This window comes from Lycorma delicatula, chromosome 2, assembly GCF_047948215.1.
Source record: "Lycorma delicatula isolate Av1 chromosome 2, ASM4794821v1, whole genome shotgun sequence".
Taxonomy (NCBI): domain Eukaryota; kingdom Metazoa; phylum Arthropoda; class Insecta; order Hemiptera; family Fulgoridae; genus Lycorma; species Lycorma delicatula.
Window position 1 is genome coordinate 221,822,368 of NC_134456.1, and position 26,247 is coordinate 221,848,614.

At 34.2% G+C, this 26,247-nt stretch overlaps 1 protein-coding gene across 1 annotated transcript in view; it reads left to right on the plus strand.

The window, feature by feature from the left end:
* The window catches only part of LOC142319676 (uncharacterized protein C05D11.1-like), a 75,454-nt gene that overhangs the window by 15,658 nt on the left and 33,549 nt on the right, over window positions 1–26,247 (plus strand). The window contains exons 5-9 of the mRNA XM_075357225.1: window positions 4,075–4,284; window positions 8,647–8,769; window positions 14,240–14,394; window positions 20,348–20,447; window positions 25,126–25,395. Coding sequence (XP_075213340.1) covers window positions 4,075–4,284; window positions 8,647–8,769; window positions 14,240–14,394; window positions 20,348–20,447; window positions 25,126–25,395 — 858 coding nt within the window. The remainder of the gene's footprint in view (window positions 1–4,074; window positions 4,285–8,646; window positions 8,770–14,239; window positions 14,395–20,347; window positions 20,448–25,125; window positions 25,396–26,247) is intronic.

Below are 26,247 nucleotides of genomic sequence, written 5' to 3' on the forward strand. Positions count from 1 at the left end.
AACATGTGAGAACAGCCCAGTAAATGCAAGCACGCAGCCAGGGGAAGTAGCTGCAGTGATGATGATAACAGATTGGCTGGTACTGATATGGGGGATTTCTTGAATATGATCGGTTGACTGTTAGTCATGGTTACAAGAGTATCAATGTCAAGGAGTATGTGGAGGAGATCAACATCATGGCATCAGTTGTTGCGGGGATGGTAAAAGCACTCTGTGAGGTGTTGTCACCATTGCGGCTCATTGTATCGTTGATGTCTCCTATTACATCAATGGATACTTGGGTGTCTCAGACCGATGGGTTTTCCAAGAGGAGAATTCTAGAGTTACTGGAGTTGGATTTGGCTGACGATGAGTTTGTCTCAATATTGAGTAGGAAGAGGCCTGCGGAGGTGATGTCACGCATTAAGGAGGTGACTGAATTGTCCACTGATGGGGACTTTGTCTGCTTCTCGGATGTCTCCTGCAGCTCAAATACATGGGACAATCTGTACATCATCTTGCAGAAATTAGGCCTGGAGATGTAGTTAAAGAGGATTCAAGGGTCATTGACAGGATGCTCCTTCCGCATGGTCAAGCAAGTATATACAATTTACTGTGTGAATGAGAGGGGTGAGGACAGTGTACAAGCAGTGATTCTGAGCTCTGTGAGAAAGATGATGGCAGAGGCGACATCTATGACCTTCATCCTACCAGGGGGCAAACTGGGACTTACGATCAAGAAAATTCTTGTGTACGAATTGAGATTTTGAGTGCGTGTCTATATTATCCTAGTGGAGCATTGGCACAGAAAGCTGATGGGGCAGGTGGAGATATGAAGAGTGCTTTGATCAAGACCACCCCTCCTGTCCAGGATAGCAGTAAAATTGTTGTATGAGTCTCAGGACGGTCATTCGCAGCTCTAGTGCAGATGGTCTAGTAGTCAGTGTCATTGGAGGATGCTGGTGAGGTCCTCTCCCTTAGGAAGGGAACGAAGGAGGTGCTGTACATCTGTATTAAGGACACACAGCAGGCTGAGGAGTTTACGACCGTCTAAGAGAAAGGTGGTGGGCCTCTCTGTAGATATGAAGACACATGGTGGCCGAAGAGTTGTTGTACATGTGAAGGATTTAGAAGTGGAAATTACAACTCAGGAATTACATGAGGCCTTGAAGAAGGTGGTTAGCAATTCAGATGAAATCAAGATTTTGTTGATGCGGCCGGCCTATGACAACAGGATGAATGCAATGGTCATCACAACCATGCGTGCGGCTAGGAAGCTGGTTGAGCAGTGTATCAGAGTAGGTTGGGTGCACTACAGAGCCCAACTTGGGAGACAAAAGAACGATATTACATCTTGGGGCACTGGGCGTGTCTTGGCGGTGTGTAAGGACATAGGCAGGTCCCAAATGTGCTTCAACTGTGGAAGACCTGGACATCAAAGGGCGCAGTGTGTGTGTCCAACGACATGGGCTTTGTGGTGTGGAGAGACACAAAACTGTTAGTTGTGGAAACAAGCAATGAACTTCTTCAATTGAATTGTAACAGGTGCAGGCAATCGGTGAACTTGGTTTGGGAGGTGGCTCTCCAAGATGATGTCCAAGTCATCTTGCTTACTGCATGCAGCGTTCTTAGCTGGGTTGCCGTGGTTGGTAGATTGTAGAGGGTAAAGGCAGCTATTGATTCCCGATTGAAGGGATTCCGGTGATTAGTAGTGGCTCTGGTGATGGGTATGTGTGGGAGCGGATCTGGTAGATGTGGTAGCCCTGTTACTACTCCCCAAATGCCAGCATTGAGGACTTTACTCTGTTCTTGGATTCATTGGGGGAGATGGTCTGTCAGCACCAAGACCAGAACATTGTGGTTGAGATTTTAATGCAAACTCACTAGAGTTTGGAGGAAATGTCCAGAGTGTCTGAGAGATACATTTGGCCAATTGCATCAGTTCCTTATGCCTCTCCCTCTCCGTATCAGTGGGGAGAGTGCTACTTTTGAACAAGCCAGATCATGCCTTGGTCCTGGACTTGACCTTCGTCAAGGAAGAACATGTAGGGCTGTATCATGGTTGGAGAATCCTAGATAAGGGAAGTCTGTCGGACCACCGAATGATACTATTTGAAATGGTGAACTGCGAGGATCAACAACACCAGCTGCGGAAGGTGATGACGTCTGTAGCTGGCTGTGTCCGATTCTCAGTAGCAATTGTACAACGGCCGTTGGAAGGGGCCACTTTGGAGGAATTCATAAGAATTGTGAAGAAAGAATGTGACAGATCCAGGGTGGTTGGTACGTGTCAAGTGAAAAGACACACATATTGGTGGTCAGCGGACCTTGCAAACCTCTGGTTGCGAGCCTGGGCCACTCACCACCAGATATGTTGCTGGCTCGGCAAGAATATGTGGCAGCTCATAATAGCTATTGATTTGGGAGAAAAGAAGCGAAGAAAAGTGCTTGGAGGAAATTGGAAGCTGCCATTATTGATGGTGAACCGTGGGGGTCAAGGCTACTGAATTATTAGTAAATGATTTGGTCGTCAGTTACCGGGTGGTACCGGGAGGACATGGTACAGGTGAATGTTGCAGCTCTTTTTCCAGTGATGCCTTATCTGTTGAGAGAAGATGTGGAGGTGGAGGAAATTGAACTATTTGACATGGAGGAACTGCTACAAGCTGGACGAAGAATGAGGCTTCGTAAGAGTCCTGGGCCAGATGAGATCCCGGCAGAAATAGTAAGGATAATTGTAGTTGTAGTCTCTGTGGCGGTCCTGCACGTCATGAACACTATTTTCTGATGAGTGGATGTATCCCTTCCTTGTGGAAGGAAACTAGATTGGTGTTGCAGAAGCCAAATACAGTAGATGGTCCTAGATTGTTTTGCCCAATAAACCTTATGATTAATTTCTGTAAGTTGTTAGAGAGGATGATGGTGAGCCGAATTCTAGAAGATGTTCAGGCCGTTGGAGGATTCCATGAAAATCAATATGGCTTCTGGACGAAGAGGTCAGCAGTAGACGTGGTGAGAATGATTGTGGACTCTGCTGACCGAGTGGCGCTTGAACTAGATATATTCCGGTGCTGATCACTTTAGACATAACAAATGTGTTCAGCTCTCTCCAATGGGGTTTCATATTTGCGGAACTCAATGATAGGGAGATCAGGGGATTCTGCAGCGGTTTGTTCAAAACTGTCTGGCTTAAAAGGTCTGTGATTTATGTACTTGAAGATACTAAGATTTAATGTGACGTGTGGAGTTCCCTAGCAGTCTGTGCTGGGCTCATTTCTGTGGAACTTTGTGTATGACAGGAGTGCTCAGCACAGATTTTCCTCTGGGGTTCACACTGATGGCTTTGCCCATTAGTGCCCTACATTACAACCTGCGCCATTTACAACCTTGCCCTACTGATTACAGCTAAGACTGAAGACGAGATAACTTGAAATTCACATCTGGAGCCACCTGCGGTCAAGTATTTGGGTGTATGAGTGGATGGTCGTCGATCATTTGTGAGACGACCATCCACAGAAGTGCCAAAAAACTGAGAAGGCAGTGACGGGCTCAGTAGATTATTAGGGAGGCAGACTGGACCTCTTACTTCTAAGTAAGAGTTTAAGGGTGCTAAGTAATGGCTTTACACCCATGCAGTGGTTGTAAAGCCACACTAATTACCTTAGCTGCCAGTAGTCACATCATTGCTTTTCATCTTTATAAAATTTATCTCTATCCTATAAATAATCATTCCATCTTTTTTCAGTTTTCTTTTCACCTTGGCTATATGCTGATCATACAGGCCAGAAAGCATTCAAATCTTGCTCAGAGCAGTTACTGCATTCCTGCAGAGCAATATAAAATCACTGCTGCTTTTCCAGACAACATTGCTCCACCTAATTTGCAGCCAAGCATATTGCTATACCTGTTATTTTTAGGCATTTAATCTACACAAATTACTTTTATAGAGTGTTTATTTCTTTTAGGTTCTTAATTTAAGATTTAATGTTACATTTTTTACTCTGTCTTTAACTTACATCATTCTTACATTTAGCAAGTATTATTTTGTGAATATTAAAAATATGATTTACTTTACAAGTTTTATATTTTTTACAGGATTCAGGGTTTATAACTGAAGTGTACCATGTAACAAAGGAAGGAAAAGATGCTGGTGTGGTATATTCAGAAATTGAGGGCACAGAGAATAATGGTGAAGCAAAAGTTCAAAGAGAATTATTACGTGCCATGTATCCTGGTCGATGCGGCTACAAATCAGGAACAGGTGGTGTTATGAAAAATCTAAGGGAAAGCACAAATAATGAAAAAGTAATGCTTAAATAAACAATTTTTAATATTTTAATTATTTTCTTATTTTTGAAAATTTTATTTGTGTTAATTTGTAAACCAGCTTTATTATAAAGACCTTGTTGACCATTATTCTTCCTGATTTATTTTTTTTGTAAGAATTTGAATTAGAAAAACAATTCTAAATTTATTATGAAAAGTGATAAGAGATCGAAACTAGTGATTACAAAACTATATGTTAATTGTTAAACCCATTGCAGATAGAATAAACCATATACTAAAGGATTTTCCTGATCTACATGTTGCTAAACAGCAGTACTATCTGTTAGACTATCAATAAAGGAAGTACGAAAGAGAAAGACTAACAATTTTTGTTTTCTGTTAGTAAATATCACTTAAATATTCAGGCGAAACTATAACAATTACATATGCTTATAGATTCACTAATATAATATTTGTTATCTATTAAAGTGAACAGCTATATATTTTGTGTAATATAATTTAATATACTGTATTGATTATTTATAAATAATTAACCAGTAAAACAAACTTTTTGTTAGCAAATAATATATCTTGTAATATTCTAAAATGTTTTAATAGTTTTAAATGGCATTATAGATCTTCAAAGAGCTAATTATTAAATATTAGCACATCAAAATTTAATAAATTAAAACAAAAAATTACAAACATTTGTTTTATAACAATTGTCAATAAAACTAGTTCTAGTCTTAGCTAAGAAAAAAGTTTTTTACTTACTATTTTTCAGCCAGCTGCAATGCTTATTTTGTGTTTGTTGAGCGAAAAAGCAAAATTTACTTATTGTATTTTTTATGTGGTGAAATGTTGAATAAAAAAATTTGTTTGAAAATTTTCATTAAAAATGGAATTAAATGGAGCAAAGTATTCAAAATGTTAAAGAAGGTGATGATGCAACCACAAATTTGTGTGATATAATACTGAGCATTTTTACTAATGTTTTGAACATGAAATGGGTCAGCAAATTTATTCAAAAACTAAATTTTCAGAAAAAACAGCATCACATACCATTGTTGAACAAATGCTTAATGACATCACTGATGTCCAGATTTGCTCAAACTGGTACACTTGCATGACTGGTGACAAAATGTGACTATGATGTCAACATGAAGAATCAGTTGTCTCAGTGGAAAGTTTCTGAGGAGCCAAGAAAAAAAAGCCAGTAAGATGTGAAGGTCCTTCTAACCATTTTCTTCACCTACATCCTGACCCAGTAGGGGAAGACCCTCCATGTGGCAGATTCAGTCTCCACGCCACCCCGTCTCTACCTAGCCCTTATGGGTTTTATTGGAAGTCATCTTGAAAACCTCGGCAGAAGGCACTTTCAGCCTTGTTCATGCCTCTGTAAGGATGCCATCGATGTGAATGCCACGTGTGACATTCCCATCGATGACTACTATCATTATGAACTCTCAAGAAAAGAAAATAAACACATCTAAACTAAGTCTCAAACAAGACTGAATAACAAAAATAAGGAACTGAAATCGACTACTTTCTTCCACTTTCTTTTTCAGTTTAGCCTCCGGAACCATCGTAAGGTATTACTTCAGAGGATGAATGAGGTTGATAGGTATGGAAGGTAAATGAAGTGTAGTCTTGTACAGTCTCAGGTTGACCACTCTTGAGATGTATGGTTAATTGAATCCCAACCACCAAAGAACTCTGGTATCCACGATCTAGTATTCAAATTCATATAAAAGTAACTTCCTTTACTAGGATTCGATCCCAAGAACTCTCAACTTTGAAATCAGCTGGTCTGCGATGATGAGTTCACCACCATACTAACATGGTGATTTTTTCTTCAACTACATCTCAATCCCATAGGGGAAGACACTCACCTTGTGGCGATTCCAGTTGCCACACCATCCCCTCCATTCTGAGCCCTGATCGACCCTAAAGACGACCTCCAGTCATCTTTACTCTCTAACTGATCTTACAGTCATTAGCCAGGCCTCAGTTGGTTAGCCACCGATGCAAATGCCTCAGCAGACATTCACATCAGTAAAAATTATTATCTCGGTCAACCCCTTCGCTTTAGGCTTCTTTCAGACTCCTCACTCTTCTTTTCCTACAATATCACCCTCTGAACTAGCTAACCAAGTCCGCGGAAGTGCGAACGCCACGCCTAGTCCAATTTTAATACCAATGCATGTGACTGTAAATGCCTCAACCATCGACTAAGTAGTGATTCAGTACAGTGCTAAATTCATACCGTTAAAAATGTGTTATATGAAACAATGAAATTCAGACCTACATCCCATCACCCACTACAAACTTCATACCTGAGGACTGCCCTTGGCAAGACAGTGTTACACCTTATGGCTGCATGGACTATACAACTCATAGGCTGCATGGACCTTCCAATTAACTCAGAGATCCAGAAAGGGGTTCACTCTCTCAGGTTCTCTAACTACTCTGGTATGTTCAGCCTCATACTGAAGACATACATGATCAGTTTGGAGGACATGGTCTACCATGTCATCAACCCCACAATCTGGGCATTGACTTGAATCTACGAAATGACACCTAGCCAATCTCTTCTGAAAAGCACCATGTCTAGAAAAGAATTGTGTAATATACCGATTGGGGAAAATCCACCTAACTGCGCAGAAATCAGACACAATTGGAAATATACCATGTATGTAATGAGAAACAGGGGTCATACCCCACCTAGCTTGCCTAGTTGTAAATCCCTGGTCTTCAATTTCCTGCATACATTCCAAAGTAAGAAGACCACCCTGTTTGAAAATATATTGTTCCGTACATTCTATGATGAGATTATCTATATCGGTTTAATGCCAGCAATAATACAGACTGCCTCCTGCGACACACTCCTGTAACCGCTGACAACAGTCAACAAAATGAGATGCTGGGCTCTCAAAAGAATGCTTGTATACACCTAAAGATCATGTGATAAGCCCAGACAAGCCCACAGCGTATAACATCCTTATAGAGGATACGCGTGGTACGGAAATTCAACCCCCAGTAGGGATGGATAACTCTGGGAATTCCAAAAAAAGTAGCTACAGTCTTCTTGGGAACATATTGAAGGTGTTCAATATGAAAATCGAAGATTCTCATGAAGGATTACACCCAAGTATTTCTGAGCAGAAACATACCTAATGGGAAGGCTGGCCATTGAAACCCGTGCTCAGTGTGAATTACCCAGCTGACCCTTCAACAACATCATTATGGTTTTTTCTAGACTAAAAATCATATTATGCTGGAGTCTTCACAACCTGGTTATGAAGAATTTCCCACATGCACGGGCAGTTCAGAGTTCTATCTCGTTCCTTGAGTCCCCCGCAACCAGCAATAGCTCGTCATCCACATAAGCAATAATTCGGCAACCTCAATCATTAATCATTGGTACTACATTTTTTTTCAACCGTAACATAGAATCGAACTCAATTATCCAAAGAAGGGGACTCAATACACTACCCTGCAGGCACCCTTTGGATCGGGTCTTCCCTTCTTCTGAGCTGCCATCATGAATGGCTGAAATAACTTGGGAGAGTCTTTATTTCATTCCATGTACAACCATGTTTCTGCACTTGAAACAAGGCAGAGGGTCACCATAAACTATTAGCCCCAGAGATATCCAGAAAAACACCTAACACACCTTCATACACTGGAGGAAGCAATATTCATCACCTTCAATATGGTGTCCTCCGTGCTCTTGCCAGACTGGAAGTCATATTGGCTGTCCATCAATAAGTGCTCAGTAGTTAACTTACTAATAACACAGAAATCAAAAGTTTCTCAAAAACCTTTCCAATTTCAGGCAAGAGCATCAAATGCCGATAAGAAGAATTAACAGTAGGTCCTTGTCGCCACCTTTAACAAGCAATATCAATGCTCCACGCTTCCAACATGTGGGAAATATTCAGCAGAAAGTATCCTATTCAGGGGTCCTAGAGTCACAGGCAACGGGCGAACAAGGAGTTCCACCGTGACACAATCATGCTTGTATGTCGTGTCATACTACAGACCACCTGATGAACTTCTGCTTCGGTAATCTCAGAGACTGTACCTCAATATGGCAATATGGAACTTTCTTGCTGGACAAGTTGGTGATACAAACTCTCACCAGCCTCAGTGTAATTATTCATCATGAATTCCTACTGCAAGATCGCCCAACCAACAAGGATACTGCCTAGAAGTTTTATACAATCTGCATGTGGCTATCGAGAGAAAACAACCTGAAATTTTAGACACAACTCATCATTTTGCACCAGAATTAAGATATTTGCAAAAGTATTAAATAATTTTACGAAAAAAGATTTCTCCTTTATAATTTATAATATTGAATGCTATTTATATCTTTTATTTGATTGTTATGTTTAGGTGAGACAGTTCCATAAACAATTTTACCGTCCTGAAAATCTTACACTCATAATTAGCGGACAAATACATGCAGAAGAAATCTTTAAAGCGCTTGAACCATTTGAAGAAAAAATTGTTAATAAGGTAAGTTGGAAAAACAGTTACCACAGTTTAATTACTTTCATTTACATTTGACATGTAAAGTTGTTATATTTTTTGCCCGCTAAAACAAAAATTAAAAAAATTACGCTTAACTTAATAACAGTGAACTTCTACTTAACTAAGTGTGATATTAATTGGATTCTGGATTAACTGTAGCGACTTGAAAATGATTCCTGAAATTTTTTTACCCATTGGTGACGATGGATGGACAGTGCCCGTCGTAAATCTTACCAAGTTTATATGCCGGAAGGCAAGCATTGCCCATTTTGATATGTAAAGATGTATTTCTTAAATTTACCAACAGATTTCATTGTACGAACTGATTTACTGTATTCTTTATTGTTTTGTGTATGCAGAGAAATGTTTTCCCTCATGTACATTCATTTTATAACCTAATCTTTTACAAATCTGAGGTTAAGTGCACAGTGTTTACTGTGGTGGTTTACCATTCTGCTCGCGTTTGCCTGGCAAACAATGATTATGATGTGTTTATAGATAATTTTTTGAATGAATCCGATAATGATAGTGTTATAATTAGTGAATGTTCTCATAATTATGATAGTAGTGAAAGCGACAGTGAAATAAACAGTGATATTCTTCTAACCGAAACAGATCCAGTTGGGAGTGGAAACACAAAAAAAATAATGTTTGTGAAATTCCATTTACTGGTAATGTTGGAATCAATCCTATAATGTGTTATCTTAATATAAGTAAAGATGAAACTTTCTTGCACCAAATTGTTTTGGAATCAAATGCTTACGCTAGACTAAACAACAATAAATGGACAAATGTAACTTCGGATGAACTAAAAGGTTATTTTTCTCTTATTATTCTTATGTCACAATATAAAAAAAAATTAAATAATTATTGGACAACCCGTAAAATAAGTCATTGCCCAATTTTTTCTTAAACAATGGCTCGAAACATTTGTACTTATTTTTAAAAATCTTAATTTCTCTTCTTTCAATGATATGACAGATAAATGCAATAAAGCGAGGCCTGTTATTGATTATTTTGAAAATTTAATAAAGTTAATACTCCTAACAAAATTATATGTATTGATTAAAGCCTAATGACTTTTTGTGGGAGGCTTTCTTATATTCAGTTCAATCTTTCCAAACCTGTTTTGGTATAAAGATTTATAAGGTATATGATGCAGAAAATGGATATTGTTATAATTTTAAAATGTATGCGGGTAAAGAAAATCCAGAACATACTGCAAGGAATTTTAGTGTTAGCGAGTCAGTAATTTTAGTTATGTAATGATTTATTCAATGAAGGCCGGGTTCTGTACGAGGACAGTTGGTATTCTTCCCTGAACCTTTTTGTGAACTTCTAAGATGTGGTACATTTGCTGTTGGTACTGCAAAGAAAAATAGGAATGATTTACGCTAGAAAATGTCGAAGACCAAATTGAAAAAAGTGAAATCACATTTTCAACTTGCAATAATTCATAGTGCATCTTACGGAAAGACAGAAAAGATGTAATAATGCTTTCTTCCATCCATGGTGTCCAGATTTTGTGGAACTAGTTCCACAAAGGGAAAAGCAAAAACCAAATGTTTTACTAATTACAATCAATTATGTGTGGTGTAGACCGGGAAGACCAGAATTTCTGTGCTTACCCTGTAATGCAGCACTATGCAAAGGAGGTACAAAAAATTGTTTTTTTATTTATTTTTCCTTTATTTATACAGTGTCATTCACAATCTAGCCAGTGGTAAAACGCAAAACCACTGATTTTCACCTAAATGTAGCAGAACAGAAAATGTAACATTCCCTGAACACAATCGTGGGGTTGAAAGACTGTCCACATCGGGTGACAACCCATTACGCTTACAGGCCAAACAATAAGGAGTTGTTTCATTGAAAAAATCCCATCTACAACAAAGTAGAGGCCATCTAGAAAATGTAGAGTTTGTGCAGCCTACAATAAATGTTGAGAAACAGTGTATCAATGTAAAACATGCTGTGTACCGTTATATTTAGACAATTGTTTCGAAACGTACCACGCTGAATTAAATTATTAAAACTATATTATTAAAAAAAACATAAATTTTAGAATTAATTATGTCATTTAGTACGAGGTTTCATCAACTAGAAATGGTAAGTTAAAAATTTTTTTTACATTTCCATTACATTATTCTAGTAATATACATAGCATTAAGAGAATAGTTGTGAAATGTAAAAATATTCAGTCCTGAGAGATAAAAAAAAATATCTAATAATTCGGTCACCAATGTGTTAGTGTAATTGTTAAAAGTTAGAACAGCTTTGTGTGTTGCTCTGGATTTAATAACTACCAACCCAGCCACCATTGATATCTTTCTATGACCTTAGAGATCATTTAACTTTGTTTAACCCTCTTTATAGCTCTCGTATTAAATTTAGTTTATCATTAAAAATTGTTATTTACTTATTATTTTTTTATTGTTTAATGATAATCACTATTAATATTAGGCTATTATGTTGTAATAAGAGGGGCTAGACATAGACTGATTCTTGAAGTTATTTATTTACTTGTGTCTCAATTTAAAATCTATCCTGAATGCCCTGATTTTCCCTAATGCAGGTCTGTGTGAATTACTTGCTATAACTTCTGAAAAGTATAATTTTTTCAGTATTTATTTTTGTAATAGATGTAAATATTGGATTTGCATTATCCATAGCCTTTATCTTAATCTGGTTAACCGGGAGCTTACATTGTAGGTTGAAAGAGTAAATAAAAATTTATAGAGAATACTTGAGTACAAATTAAAAAAAAGTTGTAAACATCCAAAAAGTAACAGAATACTAGCTCTTGAGTGCCGTACTCATCATAAGGGATACTGAACAGAAGAATTATAAGCATATGATTATGATTTGCTGTCCGTTAAAAAGAAATATTAATAACTCATGTCATATGTATAAATTCAAAAGATACTTCATTGACATAATTCTATTAATCAGTGGCAACATTGTGATAAAAATAAAATAAAAGTGAACTCAGCCTCGATAGTCACTAGTCGATTAAATATGTTAGAAAAAAAATTTGAATTTATTGTTTTGTGAAATTGATAAAATGTAACTCTCTATCGATGATAGTGTAGGTTGTCATTGGTCAAAGTAAGTTTAGAGTTGAAAATAATATTTCGGTTCATTCTTTATTGCTGCCAAATTTGAAGAGCTTAATGTTAGTTCATAAAATATATTTTTACTTTACTGTCTAGATAGTGCTATACTAGAGCTATAGCTCTAGATGGGAAAGTATTGTAATCAGTCCGATTTGAGCGTATACAGTTCTCACCGGTTATTGACCTTTTGACAAGGAACCATTTTGACATTTTAAGGAACCCAAAAAACTGGGTGGAAATTTTCCGAATGTTATGTTCATATGTGTGTTTGTGTGTTACATGTGGCTTTTAAATCGCCTTATTTCTCCAGAACTACTGGGCCGATTTTGACCAAACTAGGTCAGATTATTTATATATGTATTTATTGATATATGGGGCATTGATGACATCATTAAATTTTCAACTTAAAATGTCAAGGGGATGAGGCTGTAGAGCAAGGTCACTCTCAGTATCTTGAGATTTCGCCTAATTAAGGTCATGTTTTTCTTAGGTACATTTGTTAACAATTAAAAAATAACAAATATGCAAAACATTTTTGGCAAAATCGCATCACCCACCCCAAAAAATGCTCTCTAAACTAGTACTATGTTGTGAAATCACAGGTGAGTAGTAGAATTAAATAAATGAATATTATTTAAAGTGTAAAAAATAACTTAGTCTGACTGGGTCTTGAACTCAATTGCCTGTTGACTCTGTAAGTGATCCATTAAGCTTCGCGGCTGGACCAGTTTGCCGATCGTACAAGCAAAATTTGTTCTTTGTAAGTCGTGAAATTATATTAGTTTAGTTAGTGCTGACTGTTGCTGCTAGTACAACCATACCTACACAAATTAAATATGGTATGTGCATGTGCTTTAGTTCACTAAATCAAATTAACAAAAAAAGTAATTAAAATTACAGATGTTTTAAATTAAGTTGTGTGTATAAGCTGTGCATCAGAAAACCCACAGTTGTAGGACTTCCAGAACGTGGCTTTAGCTGCATGAAGGGAAATTCCTACAACTATTGTCAGGTTTTTTTTTTGTATAGTAACAATATCTACAGAATAATAAAAGTTACTGTAGTCAGTAAGCAATTTTGAAATAAATTTCAAGGGATATTTTTAGAAGGTAATGTCCGTTTTCAATTTACAAACTTTATTTGATATCAGGTACAAAAGTGAGTGGAAAAATTAAATTTGGATATTTTTAAAAATCTTTTGTCAAAATTGGTAGAGTATTTGTCCCAGCAGTAAATGAGTTTATTAAATGTCTCACTTCTTCAGAAAAACATATTCCTTCAAGATGCTCCTTTAATATGCCGAAGGAGTGAAATCAGAAGGGGTAAGGTAGAGGCTATGAGTGGATGAGTCTTGGTTTCCCACCAGTTTGATTTCAATAAAGAGGTAGAATGTTTTCTACAACTTACAGATATGCGTTATCATGTTTCAGAATAATTTCACATGAAAGTTTGCCTTGATTCTTGTTACTGAATGCTTAATGAAGATTTCCAAGTTTCCTTATAACAGTCAGCACTGATTGTCATTATTTAACTAAAAAGTCAAAAAGAATAACACCTATGTGAAATGTCATCACAGCTTAATAAGACCAGTCTTCTGATGCAATTATTTTCAAATAAGATGATTAATCATAACTAAACATTTATCATCATTGATGCACATTCCTGATATCCATTGCATCATGTTTATATTTGCAGAAATGTTTTATAAATTTTGCTAGGTTTTATTTTTTGGTTCATAAAAAACTAATTACAGAAAGAAGTTCTTGGACGTAAAATAAGAAGGGCACACTCATTTTAATGTGAATGTGAAGGGCATACTCAATCACTATAGGAATTATATTCTTTTGCAGTTCTGTCCAAGAAAGCTCAAGGAATGTTCATGGCAACTTGATTTGAGTAATTGGAATTACTTTCACATAATAAAAAAACATTTCAGCATGGAGGCTAAATATCTTAAATATTGAATGTCTTGGTGGACATGGTAAAGGTAATAGGAGTTCATACCTTAAGAATCCCTGGAGATGATTCTTTTTCAGATCCAAAGAATTAAATTTCTGACTCGGTTAGTATGTTAAATAATTTTCTGGCAATGAAACTTTATTATTTATTATATAAATTTTAATATCCTTAAAGAAAGTGAAATTAACTAGATGGTGAAGGGAGATAAGTTAATAGATATAATCGCTATCGCTAAGAAAGAGCTTAGCTTTTAAATGCTGAAGGAATTTTAAAATCAGTTTTGGAGATTAGTCTGGTCAAACAGGTTATCATTTTCAGTCGGCAAGTAAATTTAATTTACTTTACAATTAACACATCATTTTAAAAAATTTATTTTGTAGGGACCACGCGGATCCTTTACTCGGCCATGGCAAGATCCAGTACCACCTTTGACTGAATCTTCTAATATAGAGGTGTTTTTTCCTAGTGATAAGGAAGATAATGGAATGGTGTATGTTGGCTGGAGAGGCCCGTCAGGAGTTACAGAGTATGAAAAGTAAGTTAAAGTACATTTTCATTTAAGACTGATTAAATGAAGTTGAGTTTGATGTATTTTGTTTACACTATGCTTGCAGAACCAGACAGGGTCTATCATTCCATATTATACCTATGATTCATGGTCTTATGTTTTAATTTCCATCAACACTGGTAGAGACTAGCTAATTTAAAACACTTAAATGTTACAATATAATTTTAGAACTATTTTTGTTTGCTGTAGTGTAGTTTATTTGTATTGTTTTGTACACTTTTCATTTGAGTTTATTTTTACTTATATTTCCCTTGAAATGAGTTGTTTTTTTTTTTAAGGGAAAAATACACTTATTTTCAATATTTTTTGTGAAATTATGTAGTCGATTAATCTTTATGGATTTGTTTTTATTGTGGATGTTTTTTCTCTTAAAAATGTTCCAATTTTGTAAATAATTCATTATATATTATATTTCCTTATACAGAGTATCACACAATGAAATAGAGAAATTTTTAGGACATGTTGCTGGTGAAAATAATGAAAAAGTTTCATGCAAATGTAGGTCTGGAAACACTTTGTTTTCGAGTTACATTTAGCGAAAGATTTTGCCCGGATTTCTACTCTTCCAATAAAAAGAAGCCTTACTTAATTTTTGGAAACCAAATTAAGGAGTAAAGTTGATGGTTTCTTAAGTAATTTGAGCTGGGAAATAGGATAAAGCAAGTCCCAGAACTGTAACTCAATTAGTTTTTAAGATATCCGACGTAAAACACAAAATTCTATCAAAAAATAACTTTATTTTAGGTTTGTAGTACAATAGCTTTGTTAAATGCAGAAGATTTACTAACAAAACTTGTAGAGAAATGAATTCTGAGAAAATTAATGTAAATACAGCCAGTAGGTGGATTTTCAGAATGAAAGAAAAGAGATTTCAGCAATATGTAATTGTAGAAGAGAGCTACAAATATATATATTGCTGAAATTAATCTATTTAAGATTTATATTATTCCTCTGTACTGTAAAATTATATTTAAATTCTGTTAAATAAACCATGTAGTACAGAATATTGAAATAAGACATATCTTACCTTAATTTTTCATGAAAGTTCTTTCACGATATCTCACATTCTCATTTATGATTAAAATAATTCTGTTATTGCATAATAAAAATATAAAAACAAAAATAATGATCTCTTGCAGTTTTTATAAGAATGTCTCCTTCAAACACTGTCTGATGATTTATCAAATTGAAATTCTGTTTGTAGTTATATATGTAATATTTTTTTTTATGTATTTAATTTATTTTGTATGTGTATATATATATATATTTTAGTCATATTAATTAATTTGTATTATTTCTAAATTTGTGTTTAATATCATAATGTTTATTTATTAAATGATCTGCCATATTAAGTAAACTTTAATTTATTATTTTTGTAATTTCAATAATGTTCTAGAAATCTATTTTTAAAGGATGTATTTGTTTTTCCTATGTAATTAACATTACAATCATATTTAATTTTATAAATTCCACAAAGTTGATTATTTTATGATTTTTTTAAAAAATATTTTATTATATGCTTATTAGGTTTGCATGTTTACAAACATAAAAACCACATTAGCACTACATAGTTATGTGTGTTCAAATCATGGGAGTTTGCAACTTTATCAAATAAAACCAATATTTTTATTTTTTGGAGAATAATATTTGGTGTAATTTTTTATTGTTTATTTCTAAATAAAATAGAAAAAATCCAAAACATGTATGGATGTGTCTAATGCAATCTTAAATGTGGTGTTATATTTCAAAGATGTTTAAATTTGTAATAAATATATTTTATGGTGCTGATAATCCTGAGTACAAAAACATTTGAGAACCAGCAACTGTGTGTAAATATAGCTCCAGAATTTTATATAATAGAAGAAACTCCTGCATTTTTAAATCTGCAATAATCTAGCAAAATTTGTAGTAAACAAGAAGCAACTTTTCCTTATGATTAAATAAGATTTTTAAAGTAGCAAATTTGAAATCTTTCTATGGTGCAGATATTCTTGCTGTTAATTCTGTGATAGAAAAATTTGAAATTTACTAACAGTGATTTTTGACCATTATAGAAATATTTTTTGGTTTTGATAAGTAACAATTGAACATTTAAAAATTCTCTTTAAATCCAATATTGGCAGGTTTAAAAAAACTGTTAAAAAATCTGCAGATGATGAACTGTTTTGCAAAAAAAAATTCAATACAATATTGAATTGTTTTGGTGCATGCTCAGTAGCTGTAATTTGATAAGTATGACAGATGGGAAAGACTAGGAAGAGATTTTTTCTTTGATGATTTCTGTCACTGAGGCACGAAAGGCTTGTAAAACACTTTTATTATGTTTGTGTCAATCATAGCATGGAAAATATACTCCTGGTTCAATTTACTACATTCCAAATTTCATTGAAAAAATGTCAGCTAGAATTTTTACCATCAGTATGTGTAATTCCTGTTAAACATTTATTTAGATGTTATCACCAAATTCTAGCTATTAGCCAATACTAGAAGAGCATTGGCCCAATAGCTAGATTTCAGAAAATGGGGTTGGGAGAGAAAGTTTTTATCTGAATTCTATTTAAAAAAAAAAGCAAATTTAAAACCACATGCAGAAGCAATTGTTAGCTTGATATAGTGTGGTTTTGCAACAGGTTGCTGCTTTACATAAAAGTCTCAATGTTTGAGAAGTTGATTTAGGTGCTCAGTTATGTGAAAGATTTCCCAAGAATTTAACTGTAAAATAGATACAACTAAAACGGTATTGTTGATTATGATAAAATTAACATTAAGCTACAAATGAGTTTGATTATACAGTTTTTCAAGATTATAAAGAAAACTGTTGTTCTTTAAGTAAATTTAAGATTTTTTTTTTTTTTTTTGTAAGAATCATTAAATTTTTCACATTCAATAATGAGAATGTTGTCTTTTTTAATTCTGTAATAAATTTCACTCTGTATATTCTCATTGTTGGGCTTTATAGAATTGTTCTTTACATGATTGTGAATGATTGTCATTCTTCTACCGTATTCTGGTGAATACTTAAAGAAATATTCAACCAACATAATAACATATGTTTTTGTAACTGATGTTAGTACTGCATATATTTATGTTTTTCAATCTTGAGCCTTTTAAAAATAAAATAATTGCTTATTTATTTTAAATATTCTTTGAGTTTTGTATTCTTTACAATTGTCTGAACTTTTGGAATTCTAATGTTATATTTTACTATTTATGTGAAAAGTAAAGTGTAATTTCATAATCACATATTTTTTCTCTATATTTTTAATACATTTTCAACACATTACTAATTTATAAGTAAAATAGCTGCTTTCTTAAATTTTATTCTATAATTTTTAAGCTGTGAAACTTGTTTAATTTTGTTAAAAAAAATAAGGAAATATTTAAAAAAAAACCTATAATACAATCAGCACACCAGACCCAGGAATACTTAACTCCTCAGGCTTCAAAATAATTTTGTTTTGATAAAAATATTATTATCATATTCCTAAAATGTAAGAAATACTTATTTAAATGCCTGCAGTGTACTGGATTACGTATTGCGACATTCATTGGCTATTACCATTAACATCTTGTAATCTTTAAACAATCTTTAACTTAGAAAATGTGTAATGGATAAAATTGTAGTTTGTATTATAACATGAAAAAAATTTAATAAACTTTTATAATTTTTAAATTCTGGCAAAAATGGATGCTTCTGCAAAGCAAAGTGATGCGTAAATACTTAAATTTTAAATATCGTCAAGTGTGTGTACAGTTATATGTGTATTTCATATGTTGTACAAAGTAAATATTTTCCACGAAAAGTGAATATGTATGTGTATATAATGTATATAATATGTATTATACATACATACATATTATTAGAAGTAATATACATTCCAGTAATTATTGGAAATAACAAAATAAACCTAATTATTGGTTATTGGAAGTAGTAAAAACAAAAAAGAATTTCAACTTTTATCCCTTTACAGAAGCCTAATTTCCCATTTTTGCCAATAACTTAAAAGGAGCATTGCTAAAATTTACTCAGCAATGTTGTGTCAAACAACATTGCCATGTTTGTTATTAAATACTGAAATTGTGATGAAATGAACCATTAGCACTACTATGTGTAGAACACTATTTTTACTGTAAGTCAATTATTCATATTTTTATACTTGTATTTGTATTTTTACCGCTACAAAATTAATGAACATACAGTATGGACAAAAAGTCCCTTTACATGTTAATAAGCATAGTACAGTTATATATATATGTAGATAAACATTGTTAAGAATACAATATATTTCAACATTTATGTCTGGTTTAACATTAATATTTATTTTGGATAATAAAATTGTTACAAAGGTTCAAGATTCATTTATCAACGTCAGTGTGCATTCCTCCATGTTCGATGCATCACCATGTTCTTGAGTGCATCCGCTGCAGCATATCAGGGGTGATATTTCAAATGCCACGTGAACGCCGTCTTTCAGTTGATCAAACGTCTTCTTTTATTATCCCCTATAATGCACTGGCCATGACAATGGTGCTGGAAGGTCTCGTGATCTATGTCCAATCCAGCAGTTAGGAAACAATTCATTTAACCGTGTGCAGACACTTTCATTAAAATGTGGTGGAGCTCCTTCTTGTTGAATTGTAACAATGTCAGCCATTCCTCTTGCCGTTAATATTGTAAGCAACCACATGTTAATTGTTTGAAGATAGCTGTGCTAGTTCACAGAAATATCAAAGAAATATGGTCCAAGCAGATGGTCAGCTGTTATCCCTGCCCAAATCATAACTGTGGCAGATTGTACTCAATTTCCTCATAAAAATGTGGATTGTCTTTTGCCCAAAAAAAGATGTTACGATTTTGTGAACTATGATAAATCGCACACTTGTCAGAGAACTTAACATTTTTTGATTATTTGCATGTGGGAAGCGTGCAGGCAGCATTTCACATGCATGCACATATTATGCCATGTCATGATTACTCAACTTATTCGCTGAGGATGGTCAAAAACATGAAACATTCGAGTCTTTCTGCATGTGGTCTCGCGTAGTCGATCTTGGGATGCTTAATTCTGCAGACCGCTTACGGGTTGATTTCATTGGTGAGGGTTCAATTGATTCCACCACAGCAACACGAGTTTCGGTGCAAGTCGTACACCTTCTGCTACTTGGTGCTTCAAGAACGCTTCCTGTCGCAAAAGTTTTTTCTCCCGTGTGAATAAAGTTGGTCGTAATGGCGGTGGTTTTCCAAACCGCACAGCGGCGTCTGTCATTGTCTTCTTTGTGTTCTGACATTTGTGAACCTGCACAGAAGTTAACAATTGCTCCTCAACAGTGAAATCACTTGTATCCGTCGTGGTTTAACTTGATACTGTCAATCCTTCCTGCACTAACCGAAGTGACAAGTGCAGGACTCAGCTTATGGTGGGAAATAAAAGAGTCGATCTGCTCAACAAAAAAATAAATAAATAAAATACAAAAAATATACAGTTTTTGTATTCATAACAATGTTTATCTACATGTCTAACTGAACTGTGCTATTAACATGTAAAGGGATTTTTCACCCGCACTGCACATACAGTTAATTTCATGACTGTTAAACTTGCCATATCAGCCAATGAAAAATTCTTAGTGTAATCTGGAAAAACTGTATAATATGACATAATGTTTATATTATGTCCATTCTAACGTACAACATAGTTATATCACTTCTTCGTTTGTATAGATTAATTTTTATTTATTAATAAAAAATAGTTTGTTTAATTAGTGAACATTTCCTTTATGTTAACAATAAAATGTTTATGTTGATAATAAAAAACAAAATTTAAATACCATTTTTTTTTTTTTTAATAATAATGTAGTTGGAATCAAATGAATAAGATTTATAATGTTTTCATTTTGTAATTTGTTTTGTTCAATTTTATAGGTTTGTTGCCTTAATTGTGTTCTTGAAATATTTAACTGATACGTCAGTTAGTCCTCTTAGAAAAAAGTTTGTTGATATTGAAGATCCATTGGCAAGTGATGTAAGTGGTATAATGTTTATGATTATTATTAATTTATTGTATTAATAACTTTTATGCTGTACAAGTTATGTTCAAAAATTTCTTGAACTTTTTAAATAGTGTATTAGTGCAGTCGTCGTAACATTGCCAGGTGTAAGTGATGCTGCGAAGAGCTATTTTTCATGTCTAATCTATCAATAGCTGGATTTTTCTATTATTCATTGTCAGTTTTTTGTGTTCATTTGCATGTGCAGTGTGTTTTGTATTGTTAGATATGGCTGGTATTAATAAGCAGTTAGTTGGTATTAAATTTTGCTTAATACTTGGCAAAATATTTACAGAGATGTGCAATATGATGAATCAAGTTTATGGATGTTTAGTGCACAATTTCTATGCATTATTACATATTTTTTTTAAATGCATTAAGGATGGTCATCGGTGAGCAGATGATGGCTGTGTCATGTGGTTACGGTTATATTGCTTGTTTGTCATGAAATCACCAATTCTGATCATCACTTGATAGTGTCATTTGGAAGTAGTGAAAATGTGCAGTGTATTGTGTGGATTATTTCATGGAATTCTCAAAAAAGAAAATTAGAAATGCACCAGGTTTCTCATACATCATGAGGTGACAATTATATGATGTTTTCGACATATCTCATTCCATCATGAATGATAAATCTTGTGATGTTGTTTTATAACAATCACCACTACAATAATCAGATTTTAAATAATGTCAACCGTATTATGTTTCTGATAGGAAATTGTTAAGTTTTACACTTTGAAAGTTGAGTATGAGTGAAATGATTTATCTCAATTATATGAACACCATTCAGATATAGTCAAAAATATTTTCTTTAAATTATGTAATCTTGACTGCGTACATTTTTTCATTGTTGTGGAGTTTCCTTAATCTCATCTTAAAGAAGTCTTGGTTGTTTCTCATTCAATCTTGCTGCAGGTTCATATCCTGACCTTATTATTATCATTATTGAATTTTTTACCTCCTTAAAATTCCTTCAGTAGTCAAATTCAGTGAATTTTGTTTTTATTTTTTCGTCTCTGCTTCATCGTTTGACAAATAGAGCAGTTTGATTGGAATAGGTTTAGTAAGTTTTGGAATTAATGTGTTCTGGTGGGTTTTGAATTAAACTTCCCTCCTTCATGTTATGACTTGAATATAGAAAGTTGCTGGATTTAATCCATTATTACATTTTTAGCCATTCCTAATAATTCAGACTATTAAAAACCTTAATGAAAAATAGTAATAATTTTTTTTTTGTCTTCAGTCATTTAACTGGTTTGATGCAGCTCTCCAAGATTCCTTATCTAGTGCTAGTCGTTTCATTTCAGTATACCCTCTACATCCTACATCCCTAACAATTTGTTTTACATATTCCAAACGTGGCCTGCCTACACAATTTTTCCCTTCTACCTGTCCTTCCAATATTAAAGTGACTATTCCAGGATGCCTTAGTATGTGGCCTATAAGTCTGTCTCTTCTTTTAACTATATTTTTCCAAATGCTTCTTTCTTCATCTATTTGCCGCAATACCTCTTCATTTGTCACTTTATCCACCCGTCTGATTTTTAACATTCTCCTATAGCACCGCATTTCAAAAGCTTCTAATCTTTTCTTCTCAGATACTCCGATCATCCAAGTTTCACTTCCATATAAAGCGACACTCCAAACATATACTTTCAAAAATCTTTTCCTGACATTTAAATTAATTTTTGATTTAAACAAATTATATTTCTTACTGAAGGCTCGTTTAGCTTGTGCTATTCGGCATTTTATATCGCTCCTGCTTCGTCCATCTTTAGTAATTCTACTTCCCAAATAACAAAATTCTTCTACCTCCGTAATCTTTTCTCCTCCTATTTTCACATTCAGCGGTCCATCTTTGTTATTTCTACTACATTTCATTTCTTTTGTTTTGTTCTTGTTTATTTTCACGCGATAGTTCTTGCGTAGGACTTCATCTATGCCGTTCATTGTTTCTTCTAAATCCTTTTTACTCTCGGCTAGAATTACTATATCATCAGCAAATCGTAGCATCTTTATCTTTTCACCTTGTACTGTTACTCCGAATCTAAATTGTTCTTTAACATCATTAACTGCTAGATCCATGTAAAGATTAAAAAGTAACTAAGATAGGGAACATCCTTGTCGGACTCCCTTTCTTATTACGGCTTCTTTCTTATGTTCTTCAATTATTACTGTTGCTGTTTGGTTCCTGTACATGTTAGCAATTGTTCTTCTATCTCTGTATTTGAACCCTAACCTTTTTATTATGATGAACATTTTATTCCAGTCTATGTTATCGAATGCCTTTTCTAGGTCTATAAACGCCAAGTATGTTGGTTTGTTTTTCTTTAATCTTCCTTCTACTATTAATCTGAGGCCTAAAATTGCTTCCCTTGTCCCTATACTTTTCCTGAAACCAAATTAATCTTCTCCTAACACTTCTTCCACTCTCCTCTCAATTCTTCTGTATAGAATTCTAGTTAAGATTTTTGATGCATGACTAGTTAAACTAATTGTTCTGTATTCTTCACATTTATCTGCCCCTGCTTTCTTTGGTATCATGACTATAACACTTTTTTTGAAGTCTGATGGAAATTCCCCTTTTTCATAAATATTACACACCAGTTGGTATAATCTATCAATCGCTTTCTCACCTGCACTGCACAGTAATTCTACAGCTATTCCGTCTATTCCAGGAGCCTTTCTGCCATTTAAATCTTTTAATGCTCTCTTAAATTCAGATCTCAGTATTATTTCTCCCATTTCATCCTCCTCAACTTCCTCTTCTTCCTCTATAACACCATTTTCTAATTCATTTCCTCCGTATAACTCTTCAATATATTCCACCCATCTATCGACTTTACCTTTCGTATTATATATTGGTGTACCATCTTTGTTTAACACATTATTAGATTTTAATTTATGTACCCCAAAATTTTCCTTAACTTTCCTGTATGCTCGCGTCTATTTTACCGATGTTCATTTCTCTTTCCACTTCTGAACACTTTTCTTTAATCCACTCTTCTTTCGCCAGTTTGCACTTCCTGTTTATAGCATTTCTTAATTGCCGATAGTTCCTTTTACTTTCTTCATCACTAGCATTCTTATATTTTCTACGTTCATCCATCAGCTGCAATATATCATCTGAAACCCAAGGTTTTCTACTAGTTCTCTGTATTCCGCCTGAGTTTGCTTCTGCTGATTTAAGAATTTCCTTTTTAACATTCTCCCATTCTTCTTATACATTTTCTACCTTATCTCTTTTACTCAGACCTCTTGCGATGTCCTCCTCAAAAATCTTCTTTACCTCCTCTTCCTCAAACTTCTCTAAATTCCACAGATTCATCTGACACCTTTTCTTCGGGTTTTTAAACCCCAATCTACATTTCATTATCACCAAATTATGGTCGCTATCAATGTCTGCTCCAGGGTAAGTTTTGCAGTCGAGTTGATTTCTAAATCTTTGCTTAACCATGATATAATCTATCTGATACCTTGCAGTATTGCCTGGTTTTTTCCAAGTGTATATTCTTCTATTATGATTTTTAAATTGGGTGTTGGCAATTACTAAATTATACTTCGTGCAAAACTCTATAAGTCGGTCCCCTCTTTCATTCCTTTTGCCCAGCCCGTATTCACCCACTATATTTCCTTCCTTGCCTTTTCCAATGCTTGCATTCCAATCTCCAACTATTATTAAATTATCATCTCCTTTTATGTGTTTAATTGCTTCATCAATCTCTTCGTATGCACACTCTACCTCATCATCATCATGGGCGCTTGTAGGCATATAGACGTTAACAATCGTTGTCGGTTTAGGTTTTGATTTTATCTTTATTACAATGATTCTATCACTATAAGTTTTGAAATACTCCACTCTCCTCCCTACTCCCTATCTTCTTGTTCATCACGAAACCTACTCCTGCCTGCCCATTATTTGACGCTGAGTTAATTACTCTAAAATCACCTGACCAAAAGTCGCCTTCCTCTTCCCACCGAACCTCACTAATTCCTACTATATCCACGTTTACCCTATCCATTTCCCTTTTTAAATTTTCTACCCTACCAACTTTTTTAAGCTTCTAACATTCCACGCTCCAACTCGTAGAATGTTATTTTTTACTTTCTGGTGACCCCTTCCTTAGTAGTCCCCACCCGGAGATCCGAACAGGGGACTATTTTACCTCCGGAATATTTTACCAAGGAAGGCGCCTCCATTATTGCTTTTGAAAATGCAGAGCCACATTTTCTTGGAAAAAAAAAAACAGCTGTAGTTTTCCATTGCTTTCAGCTGCGCAGTACTCAAGGACTGAGTGATGTTGATATGGCCGTTTAAGTCATTGTGACTCACGCCCCTAACAACTGCTGAAAGAGCTGCTGCCCTCTTTCAGGAATCATTGCTTAGTCTGGCTCTCAACAGATACCTCTCCGATATGGTTGCACCTTTGGTCCAGCTACTCTGTATCCCTGAGCACTCAAGCTCCCTCACCAACGGCAAGGTCTCATGATTCATAGAGGAGGAATAGTAATAAATAAATTATGAATTTGGTGGGGTTCGATTTAGTTTTTCATTATTAATTTCCTTTTCCTAGTTATTTAAGTATCAGGAAATTTAGTTAAATTAGCAGTAACTTTATTATGAAATACATTACATATTTTTCTTTTTTTCAGGTAACTTATTCACCTATTGAAAACTCAGAAACTTGTATCGTATTGCAATTTGAAAATGTACCATTATCAAAACTGAAAAATGTTAAAGGTCAGCTTTTTGATACGTTAGCTGCTATTGCTAATGAAACACAGGCGATTGATATGGATAGAATGGCTACAGTAATACATAGAAAACGTCTCGATTGTTTGAGTAGTCTTGATAGTAGCCCTCATGAAAGTGTTGCTTTTATGATTGTTGGCGATATGTTGTATGGAAACACTAAGCAAGATGTGAGTTACGGAAGTTAACTTTTGATTGGCTATTTACTGTTAATTATTTCATTTAATAAATTGGAGTAGAGTTAAGATGAGAACCGTTGTTAGCTGGAAAAATAAATTTTATGGAAAAGATTTTACATAGCATTGTGTCTTAGATAAGAGTATTGTCTCATTTCCTTCAAGCAGTTTTTGGAAAGTACTGTAGCTGCTGATATTTCCTCCCTTCCAGTCTTTATGAGTACATGTACTAATCATTGATGGCCAAACATCTTACTTCGTTGGTTTGTTTTCAATTTGCTTTTTATGTTTCTGACATGATTTCTGTCATTTATGAGTTATCCTTTTTTATTTCTCAAACCACATATTCTTGCTGTTAAACAGTATCTATTTTATCACTGTTAATATTCGATTGTGATGTTATCATCTCAGATAACATCATTCTTTATTTTATTCAGGAATGTTCTGTTGTGAAATTTCTATTTAAAAATCCTTTTCTCTTAATATTAATTTCTTTTTTTCTTTTTAACATTCTTTTATTTTGTACTGTTTGTCTAAGATAATTATTGGTCGTTTAGGATGAAACATGATATGTTAAAATATGCTTATTTGCCATGGAGGTAATCTGTCTATGATTGTTACTGTGAAGAATTTGTTGTTTTTATTTGGGGTATATCAGATTAACATGGATTTTAACATCATTTGGTGATTCTCCCAATACTCAATCAAAATAACTGCATGAAGAAATCCTCATCAGTGCACAGATCAGTTGTAAAATCACATGGCAGTTCAGAGAGCCTGACTTAACATGAAGTCACTATTGTAGCTTTTGTATAACCTGTTAACAGGAAATAGCATCCCCAAATA